This window comes from Manis pentadactyla, chromosome 12 (assembly GCF_030020395.1).
Source record: "Manis pentadactyla isolate mManPen7 chromosome 12, mManPen7.hap1, whole genome shotgun sequence".
NCBI lineage: Eukaryota > Metazoa > Chordata > Mammalia > Pholidota > Manidae > Manis > Manis pentadactyla.
The window spans coordinates 71,352,007-71,364,801 of record NC_080030.1 but is presented as its reverse complement, the minus strand read 5'-3'; the positions used below and the strand labels follow the sequence as shown (position 1 = coordinate 71,364,801).

Sequence of the window (12,795 nt, the reverse complement as noted above, 5' to 3'; positions counted from 1 at the left end):
TTGTGTGTTAAAGTAACTCTTCGAAAGGGGTAAAATCAACATTACAAATTTGATCTTTATAAGTATTTCCTTGCTTTTCTGGAAAGAAATAACCTGCTGGTTTTTCCTGTACCTCTAGGCAAAGCTACTCATCCTTTTTGCAGTAAAATGAATTTTATTTATACTTTGGATTAATTTGGTGAAACTCTCTGTAACCAACTCAAAGAAAAAACTTAACAATAGCCTAAAATATAACATTTACTTTAAGTACTATGTAACTGTCTACATTTTCTGCTTTGATTAAAACAAATAAAAAACCTCATGTTTTTCTGACATCAATGTCACTGTGCCCTTTTTGAAAAGTATAATTTATCTCCCACTGATTTTCCAGCAACTGTAATAAATTGTTTTGTTAAGGGTTTGGAGAAAGATACAGGTTTGCCCTGAAAGGCTTAATTTACTATTACCCAAATCTGAGAACAAGTGTAGGGGAAATTGGCCCATTTTGCAGTAGGCACACTTTTATGGGCTAAGGATATGTCTAGTAAAACTGAATTTCTTTATCAACCAGTACTAGAGGAGGCCTCTGGTCTAGATGTTTTACTGGCAATACCAGCTGCATAAAGGTGAGACAGAGAGAGGATACAGTAACCCACTGGCAAGTGTGGTACTGATGAGGGCTGCTGTGGTATCACCACCAGTGAGACTGTTGGGCTTTGCATGGTTATGAGATCGATCATGGGGATGGAATTTATATTACTTTCCTTATTTAATCACTTTGCATCAGTTTTGAGAGCCATGTAGCATAGCAGCAGTTAACTATCACAATAACTCCATGATGGTAATTGTGCAATGAAATTCTGTGTAAGTAGATATGTTATATCGTCATAATCATCAAAATCAGTTTGCCTCAACTAGCCAAGTTAATGTAGTGACTTTGAGTTCTACCACTTAAGTTATATTCACAAAGACACTGCAGAGACATACACATACTTCAATTAAATAAACTCACAGGAAAAGGCATAGATACACAAGTAAAGTGGAAGGGATAAAATTCATATTTCTCAAAGGGAATAACTTAAATACAATCAGTAGAATGGCATGTGAGGAAGTCATGGGAACAGAAGATTAAGGAATTAGAGAAGATTAAGGCCAGAAAAGTTTCATTCTTTCATTCAGCTGGCATTTTGGGGCATCTACTAAAGCCCAGATTCTCAATGTGATGCTGGAGAGCATACAGGTGAATGAGACACCCTCTCTTTCCTCAGGAAACTCATAATCCTGTCAGGAGATAACACATTCATTCATTTATCACATTTTTGTTGCAAAAGCATGGTCTATAGGCACAGCCAGGCTCTGTGATAAGGTGGGCCAAACGGCCCCCGCTGCTGGGAATCACATTCCAAGGATAAGGACACAATCTCTGACCACAGCCGGGTATGCCCAGTGGCCAAAGGCTGCCATGGGAGCTCAGAGACAGCTGTTTAAACCAAGGTGCACAGCAATCATTTATGATAAAAGTTCCTGGAGAATAGGCACCCAAAACAGTTACCACCTGGGAGAAGAAGGTGGGCCGGCTGAGCCGGGGCTCTGGGCTTCATTCGCAGCCCTGCAGGATCAATCCCGGGCAGAGCTGGACGGGACTCAGCTGGAAAGAGCCAGGGGAACGGAGAAGAGGGCAAGAACCTGCGAGCTGTGGGAACTTCCACCTGAAGCTCCGGGGCCATTGCAGCCTGCTGACCCTCCCTTCCGTGGCCCTAGCCCCTGGCAGGGTTTCTGAGGGGAGGCGCCCAGCATGCAGCTGCCTGTGCCTTTCCCAGCATTCCGGCCAGCCGTAGAGTTGTGAACTCAAGTGAACCAAAAGCTGGGAAACTGCAAAGCCAGGATACAACCGGGGATATTCCCCAACTGCAGGGAGGCTTAGCAGTCTGTGAAGGCAGAAGATTTCACTGACACAGAAAATGTGTCATATCCCTAAGGAGAGTGTAGTGACCACATCAGGGTCTCGGAGGAGATGACTACTGAGCAGGAAAGCCAGACCGGTGGGTCTGAAACCAGGAAGAGGTGGTCGGGGAGGGTCGGTGAATGCGGTTAGCACAGAAAGGGAGAAGGAAACTTGAGTGGGTATTGGCAGGAAGGGAGGACTGGGGTGTGTGTGTGTGTTTAGGAGAGAGCATAACCAAGTGTGATTAAAGAGTACAGGGAAGGAGCTAGTGGTAAGAGATTGGCAGAAACTGAGAAGAGAGGGAGAGAGAGAGCAAAAGGTTAAATGGTGCTGTGATCCTCGAATACATGCTTAAAAAACAAAACGTTGATTTTGTTTAACATTGACTGTTGTGTTGTTCTAGGAGCAATTTCAAAACCTTTTTTAAAATTATTGTTTAAGTAACTTTTGGAAGCTGCATTGGACTCTGACCTAAGAGTCCATACACTAGTATTTTTACCCCGTCTCAGACACTAACTTGCTTTGCTCTTAGACCCACAGTTTCCTTATCCATAAAATGAGTATAGTCATAACTCCCTTAAAGGGCTGTTATGAAGATTAAGAAAAAATAATGTTCTTCAAACTATAAATGTAAACTTAATACAACTGACTGTAAATGTTATTTAAACTTCCCAAGTTCAAATAATCATCCTGGAGCTATTATCATTGATAGAAGCTAGACCTGAATACCGCCTTTTGAATAAACCCACCCGCCATCTCAGAGAGACCTAGGTTTCATCTTACTTAGGCTACAAGCATTCTCCAGAGAACATGTCAGCAAGCCACAAGCCCACCTTTCCCCTGACCCCTCCCCTCAAAAAGCCTGCCAAAAACCCTGGCCATAAAAAGCCTCTAGACCTATTAGAGACCCTCTTTTTCCTTTGTTCTGCTGGCCAGGGCAGAGGGGTCCCTCTCAGATTCAGCAATAAACCTGCTTGGACTGTGGAGTTCACATCCCCTCTCTTCTTTCAACCATGACTTCAGAGAATTTGCCCCAGCCATTGAGAATGGTGTGCCTCCATAAATAAAATCAGATAATTTGGGATCATAGGTCTTTCTGTTAGGTATCACCTCAGGACAAATGACATAAAAGAGCAAAATTTGTTGAAGTCTTTAGGGTGAAAATGATGCTGTGTAAATCTAATGGACAATGAACATGTTTTTTCCCAAAATACTCTTAATATTCTTTGAGATTTTTTTCAGAGCATAAAATGGTTATGAAATAGTACCCATTTGTTTATTATTTGGTATTATAAAATATCAATACAAATACATGCAAAGAAAGGTAAATCCACTAAACAGGATAATGACAGAAGCTGAAGGCTTTTTAGTTCTTTTTCTTTAATAGCCCTTCTTGTAGGTATTTTTTATAATGCTTCTCTAACAACCACTTTGCTAAGGAGTTAAGCTACCAGAAAACTATTGGAAAATTATTTTGTCAGTGTATTTTATGCTATATAACCACAGGCGAAAGGCTGGAGCCAAAAATCACTAAAAAATAATAGCCTGTTTACTAAAAGCAGCTCCCAAGTGGCTTTATCTGTAGTTACGGATACTATTAGAATTCCACCTATAGCAATTCCTCACATTGACCTTCATTAAAATATTGTTCAAAAAAAAATCATGACAGAACTGCTGATACGGACAATTTGAGTGCTCTTGAGCACATCACTTCTTCATCTCCTGAAACTTCTGAATCTCCAGTTTTTAAATAAAGGAGTCTCAGGGATTCTAAACTGGGAAGATGTCACCCCTGAGGAACTCTGTAAATGGGGAGGAGTATCTTGTTAGTGGTTGGGGCCCAACAATGCTTAATGCCCTGCATGAACAGTCCTGCAAAATGAGTTATCTCACCCAAAATTCCAAAGCAGCCTGAATTATCTCCAGTGTCCCTTCTGATAGTGACACCAAATGCCTGTCTGTTCATTAATTCATTTAGCCACCCATTATAGATTCCCTGCTGTATGCTGGTCCCCGAGCTTCCCTAGCTAAAATGTCCCAGAAATCTTGGCTTGGATTCTATCCATCTTTTCCCTTCTTTCTAAAAGTCTTCCCCGGCCATAGGTTCACCTGACACAATACAAATAAGGGTTTTCAGCTCAACCCATTAAGAGAATAGATCCCTGTACTCATCAAGTGCTTTGGGTTTCTAATGATACTGAGAACCAATTCCGCCCTCCCCAAAGACTGCATGATAGCCTGGTTTGCCATCAGTAACTCAGGAATGGAGACCTTTATAATGAAATCCTAATTGCATAGCATGTAGCTAAATATTTCAACCATTGATTCAGTAATTTCTAAGGTTTAAAACAAAACACCAACTGTTTTAGGCCCAGTGAACAGTTTCCACTGGTAAAATCAAATTTCCAACTATGCTTAACTGGCATTTGAGGCCGATCATAAAACCTGCCTTAGAGCATTTCACCACATTAAATTAAATAGGATCATTAACTTGCTAATTAACTGTGTGGTAAGCAACCACGTGCTGCAGTACAGTCCTACCAGTAGCCACCCCTGTACACACACAGCTGCTCCGGGAGTGCCGGGACCCCTGGGCTCACCCCAGCCTTCACGGTGTTATTCAGCACTCACATGGCCTTCATCGCCACATCACTTCACAGCACCCCTGAGGACAGCTTATTATTCTGATTGCTTTTTCCATTTTGCAAAAGAGAAGACTGATGCTCCTGCATGGGGCCTGCCTGAGTACCAGAAAGCTTTCGGGACAGGGGATTCTGAGGGCTGTTTCTAGTGCCAAAAAGCCATTCTAATGGTCAGGGATGCTTTGCAAATATACAAACATTTTCCAGCCTTTACTGAATCTTGAAGACTCCATTTTGATGTTACTGATCATTTAAAGCCTTTGTATGTACTTGTTCAATGACTATTACTGGATAGTTTCATAAGCTCAGCAGGGTCTGGGTAGTAGGAATATAGTCCTGTGCTCATGGACCTCTGGACCAGTGGGCAAATCAGACATGCCGATAATTCCATATTAGTTACGTATTGTAATTGACACTATAAAGGAGAAGTACACGATGCAAGGAAGGCATCAAGTGGGACTGGTCTAGCCTGGGACCTGAGATGCTGTCTTGAGAAGGCAGTATATAAGCACAAGCCTGAAGAAAAAGGAGGAGACGAGAAGTTCAAGAATTGAAGTGGAACGTTCCAGGAGTGGGATGCATGAGTGAAGACTCCAAGGCAGGAAGGAAGTGCTTGTCCCAGGTGGGAGAGGATGTGAGCTTAGTCTAGGTGGCAGAAGTAATAGTGGTGTGAATAGATTTGAGAGATGTTTAGAAGACAGAGTTGGCAGTACTGGGTATGAATAGGATGTAGGCAGTAAGAGTGGAGGAATATCAGGGATTAGTGTCCTGTATCTGAGACTGGGTGAGGAGGAGCTGTACTGGGCGATGGGACAAGATCACCAGTTTCTCATTTCATACCTGGAGTTTGAAGTTCTGTGGGGCATCAGTCTGTCTAGTGGAGACCCTGCCTTGCATGGAATATCCAAAGGTCTCTACATCTTAGCAAGGTGCAGTACAAACAACCAGTTCTGTGGAGCCCGGAGCATGTGTTTGGAAGCAGGATTAGAGACAAGCATTGAGGCTCTTTTAATTTACAAAATGTTTTCACATGTGTTATGGCTAAGCTTCACTATGATCTCTGGGAAAAGTCCATAGGAGTTATCTTCATAATTCTAACAGGAAATTAAGGCTCCCTGAGTTTGTGATTTGCCCAGGGTCTCCGTGCTGTAAGGAGATAGTGCTCAAACTCAGATCTTCTGGCCCCTGGCCCAGTAGTCCTCTCATTTTACCACGTCATCTCACTACATGATGAGGGTGAACACTCCACCAACTCTTGGAACTTCTGTGTAAGATGGATTCTCACTATTTGTGCAAAATCTTTAAGAAATGATATTGAAGACGTTTTTCTATACTCTGTTCATCCTTCTCTCTCTTTCTTACTCCTTCTTACAACAGTATTTGTAAAGTATTTATGTAAAGAGTAATATTTGTATTTTATATTTAGAACAAATTTTTTTTCTTTTAAGAGTGAAATTTCAAGGGCACATTAAAGTAACTTTTACTGGTAGTGGGGAGACACTTGTCTGGGACAAAATTAAGTTCAACTTTCATCTCAATTCTAATACTTTATAAAACATCACCTCCCATCCCCAGAGTTACTTTTACAGTAGTGGGACCACCTAAAGTGACTGGGCATATTCTCCCCTCCCAGGAGGTGTTCGGAGGAGTGGGCTGGGGTGCTGAGGAAGAAGGCAGGCAGCGCAGTAGGAACAGGAGAATCTGCACCACCAGTCTGTGTATCCATTGGCTCCCCTTTCCCTCAAGACTTGGGGGATGTTCATTAAAGCTAATCTGCATTTGTTGCAGAGCCTGTTTTAACTGCATCAGTTCTGGGTCTGCACAGAAGCTCAGGTTCAGGGGAAAAACCCTTTCAAGTGCGCTACACGTGCCATTTTTCTCTGTTACATGGAAATTTCCCCCTGGAACTCCTGTTTTTTGCCTCTCTCCCTCCCAATAGCTCTTGGACTGTTTTGTGATCCCAGTTGTGATTTTGCTCTCCTGGTTCTTCCTGCTGATCCGGTACAAGGCTGTGCATTTCATTGGCATCGTTGTCTGCATCCTGGGAATGGGCTGCATGGCGGGAGCAGATGTGCTCGTGGGAAGACACCAGGGAGCAGGTGAGTCTCCAGCTGGTCACTAGGTTACGTGCCTCTGTGCATGACGCCAAGGCAAGACATGGCATGTTCATGATTGGGGGCTGGCGTGGGCGGAGCAAGGAACCTGGTTTTCCTAGTATCTGTGTCCAACTCATGTCTGTTCCCCCACACTTGGAACAGTGGCACATAGAAGGTGCTGTAATACATGTTTCTTGAGTGAATGAAGGGAGCAAAATACAGATTTTACACCTTTTTCACATGAATTCAGAAACATGCCCCCAGTGTTTAAAGCTGAGAGTCAGGACCCATTTGTAGGATGTTTTCGATGCCTTTGCTGCCTGGCCCAGCCCAGCAGATTAGAGGTGGTGTCAGTGGGTTAGTCCACTCCTGAGCCACAGGGTCCTTTCCTACACCTCACCCTCCAACTCTCTCTCCCAAGTCAGAGAAAGTGAGCTTTCAAACTACTGGGTGGAGGTTGCTAGATAAGCCTAAGAGTGGATATTTAAAATTTGAAGGTGAGATTAGGAATATTCAGTATTTTCCTGAGGGAGAGTTAAATTCCATCTCCTCATGTGTGGTTCTTTAATTTGCTTTGGGTGGTGGACTTGTGGTATCAATCATAGCGTGTAGACTTGTAAGGTAAGCTTCATGATTTACTCATCAAATTGCTATGAATCCGCTGGGAAGCCCTGATCCACAATGGTTTCCCAAGGACTCTTTTAAAAGCATTGCCGTTCTTTAAAATGCACCAAAATCTTGTGCTACAGAAGATTTGGGGGGGCAGGAAGAAAAATGACCTCCTTTGTTAATGTCAGGAATGGGATAAAAGTACCTACTCCTCTGTAGTTCTTAGCATGGCCTTTCTAGGGAATTAGGTGATAAAGAGACAAAATTGGTGCCTTTCTCTTTATGAGACTAAATCATAGGAAGTACCTGAAATGAATATCATTTATGGTTTTAAGTGGTACCATAGCATTTTGTAGCTGAAAGAGACTGTGTTGAAAAGAGCAACTTTATATATGACACACAGGAGCACTGAGATACAGGGAAGCCAAGAGAGTTGCCCAGGGTCTCAGGTCAGAGAGAGCCGGAGCCAGAACCCAGGGCTCCTGACTCTGGGGCAGGCCTTCTTCCATCTCCTTTGTTGCTTGGAGCTGAAGACACAACACAGAGCAAAAGAGGGACAGCTTGGCCCTCGCAAACCCACTGCCAATATGGCGTGCTCAATCCCCACCCCACAGATGGGCTAAAATACAGACACCAGCTTTTCCAAAATTTTCTTCTATACAGTATGATTCCATGGAATATCAATTGATGTCATAGGAAAGAGCCAGTTTTATGCTCTATACCATAGTGAGCCTGAAATGGATAATCTCTTTGAACCACTCTGATGGTATTTTTATCTGATACAATGTAGCCAGTTGTTCTAAAGTCACAATTTAATTAGTCTTTCTCAGCTTTACTTGAACTATGTAAACACAGATTAAGTAGAATCGTGTGCACTTAGTTAAGAAAATTCTGCTTTGCTTAACCCTAGCCATTCACCCTGGCCATCATCTTTCAGTTTATAGTCAAAGAAAACAATTTTCCTAATAAATCTGGAAGCTGAAGCCCAGAAATTTAAGCTGGCTTAAATACAGATTGCATTCCTACTTCTATAAAAAAAGTTTTCTTGATTTCAAATGAAGTGTTAGGAAAGAAGTACTATTTAAGAAGAAAGTAAATCAATTTGAGGATCTTTCAAAAGTGATCATTTTTTTAAAATAATGCAGAGTACTTCAAACATACTAGAGTAGTGTTTTATCTGTCTGTGTGAGTCTTTTTAAGGCCCACAGCTCCATCCTTTTTGTGACATCAACAGTACCAGTGTTAACATAATTAAATTTTATTATTCTGGAATACCTTCCAAGCTAAAGTAATGGTGCCCAACTACATGGTGTGATGTTCTAAGGGCAGCTCAAAAATAGGATCCAAGGGCCCCAAAATACTACCCAGCACTCTAAGGGGGGAATCTGTTTCTAGTCTGGGGCAAAATACCTTTGAAACCAAAGTCAGTCAAAGAGGGAAATAAAGTGGGAGAAGTCCATTTATTGCATACCAGCAGTTGTCCACTACTCTCGCGACCTGGCTGCAAAAAGGGACCCTACCCAAAGTCCCTAGTCCAGATATGCCCTCGTTCCCCCTTGTAATTACCTATCAATATGGAGATGGACTACTTCTCTCCACCTCTTGGAAACACCTATTGATATGGAGATGCACTAAGGCCAGGCAAGAGATTCTAGAAATACTGCAATTTTACCCACAGCCCACCCCTTCATAAATCTTGCCTCACAATCTACTCACTCCCCATCTTCCCCAATGGGCTCTCTGTGAGAAAATGGGAGTATTGTGACCAGATAAATAACATACAATAACAACAGCAATAAAATCATGATAATCCTCAAGCCTAAGGATTCAGCTAAATTCAAAGTCCTATGTAGATTAAGTCCATAGCATGCCCATTCCACAGGCACCAATAGCTGAATGGATAGTAAGTTCAGAGCACTCATCACGTGGCCGCTGCAGCCAGGGGGTGGTTCCAGGTCACAGGGACTGTAGAAGAAAATAACCTTAAGGGCAATAAGATACATGTTTTAATGACACCAGCATAAGAAAATCTTGTCCATCAGGTAGGATGCATGCAAGAGAGTGGTGCTGTGATAGGACAGTAGCAGCAATGGGATCTCGTCCTGGTCTAATACACCAGACTTTCCCCCCCACTCCCTGTGGGAGTTACAGATGGGTCAATGTATAGGGCTACGGGACGTACATGTACTGGCCATAAAGATAAAATAAAACTTCCCTGTAAGATGCTCTTATCTCCTGGATGTTTTGGATACATTGCCATGATCTTTGGGGACCACTCTGCTATTACTCCAGGACCTCACAGGAGGCCAGCTTTCAGGCCTTGTCCCCAAGGTGCCAGAAGGGCCAACCATTGCTGGTTCATGTGTCAAAATGTCCACTCAACAGTGTCTCCAGGGCTCAATGCAGTTGGGGCTGGCAGCAGGATGTTGCTCTTCTGGCCATATCCTGGCTTCAATAACTCTTCTTTGGTCTGCACATACAGTTGTATAGGAGAGGCAGCAATGTGTGTTAGCATTTCCATAGGGCTCAATGCTCCTTTTTGGGGTTTCTCATTAAAATGCCTTAGCATTGTCCATAAGTGAACTGACCAGCACCATACACTATTGGTGTCTGACTTCAGGCCAGATTTCAACACACCACTGTACCTCTCTATCATGCCTGCCTCAGTGGGATTTATATGGTATATAAAACTTCCACTTTATTCCTAATTGCTGCCAATTCTTGTAAGGCATGTTCAGTAAAGGGTCTGCCTTGATAGCTCTCAATCACCTGTGACTGGCCATAGGTTGCAAAATGATGCTTTAGACCCCTTTTGATGTTTTCCTGATCTGCATAATGTGACAGAAAAGTAACCAACAGTCCAGTAGCCATGTTCACACAAGTCATGGCATACCGATATCCTTCTGAAATGAGTAGAGGCCTAATATAGTCTATCTGCCACCTGACAAGGTGTATTGGCCCCCTTAATATTGTCCCAGGTTGCTGCAGCACTCAGTGTTCCCTCTTAGAGCACAAAAGGCACTCCCTCCAGGCTCTGCTGACTTCTTCAAAGGTCAACAGCAAGCCCCACCAATGAGCTACAGCCCACATTGTCTTTTGCCTTGCATGCAACAAACTGATGTAACCATTGGGCTACATCAGAAGCAGGTTTTCCTTCTAGCCAATGTACCTGGGCCAGTGTGTCTGCTTCATCATTCCCTGGGGATGCCAAAGGCAAATGGCCAGTCACATGATATATGGTAAGTGTCTTAGTCTGACCAGAGGCCCATAGGTCTTGTCACAACTCTTGCACCCAAAGGGGTTGGTGACCAACCATCCAGTTGGCATGGTACCATGTCAGTTGCCACAAGGTCAAGCCCTGATAGACGGCCCAACTCTAGTGCAGACAACTATAGGGGAGGGCTCCTGGGTGATCACTAGCCATACTGCCTGAAATTCAGTGCATTGACTGCTCTACCCCTCTAGATCCTCCATCCATATTGCCTTTATCTTAGGATGGAAAAGCCACAGCCCTCCACTTCAGGGGCTGCCCATGACTGGAACTATCTGTGTGCCAAGCATCTTCAGGTATAGGGACTTTTCCTTCCTGATAAGGAGTCTCGGCTATCAATGGCTCAAAAGCAAGTTCTTCCTACTTTCTGCTGGTATGTCTCTGGCCCCAATAAGTATTGGAGTTCTCCACTTAAGGGGCTAGTAGAGAGGGCGCTGCGCTGCTGTAAATATGTGCCCCATTTGGCCAGTATAGGCATCTGTGCCACGCCATTCCATGACCTTTGGGTCCAGTCTCACACTCACCCCATGATGGGATAGGTAGTTATTACCTTGCTCGGAGCTGTTCCAATGATGGGCTCCATAGCCAGCAAGGCATGGTACACAGCAGCCAGTTGCTTCTCTATCAAAGTATACCAGACCTCTGCTCCTTTCTGTAGTTGTCCAGAATCCAATAGGTTGGCATGTCCATTCAGGCCACTGCCAAAGGCCCCATCCATAATAATCTTTGATTACATGAACATCCAGCTCACAGGGCCTTGATGAGTCCATTACACTCAAGGCCTGTATGGCCTTGACTGCTCACTTAGCAGCAGTAAAAGCATCTGCACATGTCTCATCCCAGTCCCACCTGATGCCCTTTCATACCAACCAGTATAAGGGCCTCAGAATTTGTGCCAAGTGTGCAATAGACATTTTCCAGTAGCCCAAAAGACCCAAAAACTCTTGTAACTCACCTGCAGTGGTAGAGGTGGGGAAAGCCTGGGCCTTGTCTATGACTGCTTCTGGTATAACTTTTGTTTTACCCAACCAGACAACCCCCAAGAATTTTATAGACAAACCATGTCCCTGAACCTTGGTGCTGTTCACAGCCCATCTTTTCTCCTGTAGATGTTGAAGCAGTCTAGGAACTGCCCCTTCTAAATCTGCAAGAGAATCAGACATGAGCATAACATCACCAATTTACTGATAATAGCCTCACCATTTGCAGTTTCTTCCATGTGGCCAAGTCCTGGGCTACAAGTCTGTGACAAATGGGGGGACTATGGAGGTATCCCTGTGGAAGGACAGTGAATGTCCCATGTGAAGGCAAACTGTTTCTGACTTTCCTGTACTATGTCAATAGCAAAGAAACCATCAGCAAGGTCTACAACATAATGATACGTCCCCAGTTCATGACTTAGAGTGTCCATAAGGGCTGCTATAGAGGGGACAGCAACATGCAAAGGGGGTGTGACTTTATTCAATTCCCTGTAATCCACATTCATACACCAGGAGCCATCTGGCCTTTTCACTGGCCACACTGGAAAATTAAAAGGACTATGAGTGGGCTTTATGATGCCCACCTTCTCCAACTCCTGTAGAGTTTCTCCAGTTTCCTTTTGTTCCCCCAGCCAATTTATACTGCTCAGTATTAGTCACCACTGAGGTACAGGAGCACCTACAGGTGGGTGCTTAGCATGTCCCCTCAAAGTGCCTTTACCACATGTACTCTCAGTCTGAACTCACCTGCAGTGGTCTGTAACCACAGGCCCTGCAGAATATCTACCCCCAAAATATATTCAGGGATGGAAGAAATGTACACAGTGTATGTCTTTGGGGGTAAACACCTTATCCCAATGGGATTTGAGCTTTCTTCACTCATAGCCATCTATCACAGCAGGGGTCCCAGGAAAACTCTCAGGCTTGGCATAAATCAGAGAACACTCAGCTCCTGTGTCTACCTGTGCCAAGATATGTTGTACATTCACAGGGGACCAATGAATTGCTAATTCTACATGTGACCTCCGGTCTGCACCATGTCCCCCAAGGTGGGGGCCTTTATCCCCTCCAGTCAAACCATGACACCCATTCATCCTCCTGTGGGGGTGAGGGCCCAGGCAGAGCCTGAGTACTGTCCCTCAGGAAGTCCTGCAGGGACACAGGCCAGACATGGAGCTTTGCCTTCAGCTTCCATTTCCTGGACCTCATCAGCTAGAACTACTGCTCTGACTTTAATTGGTGCCACAGTTCTAACAAGATCTTGTTGGCCTGC

General features: G+C 43.9%; 1 protein-coding gene across 1 annotated transcript in view; it reads left to right on the top strand.

The window, feature by feature from the left end:
- The window catches only part of SLC35F1 (solute carrier family 35 member F1), a 521,014-nt gene that overhangs the window by 435,054 nt on the left and 73,165 nt on the right, over positions 1 to 12,795 (top strand). Inside the window, exon 4 of the mRNA XM_036925045.2 lies at positions 6,506 to 6,665. Within this exon, the coding sequence (XP_036780940.1) occupies positions 6,506 to 6,665 (160 nt within the window). The remainder of the gene's footprint in view (positions 1 to 6,505; positions 6,666 to 12,795) is intronic.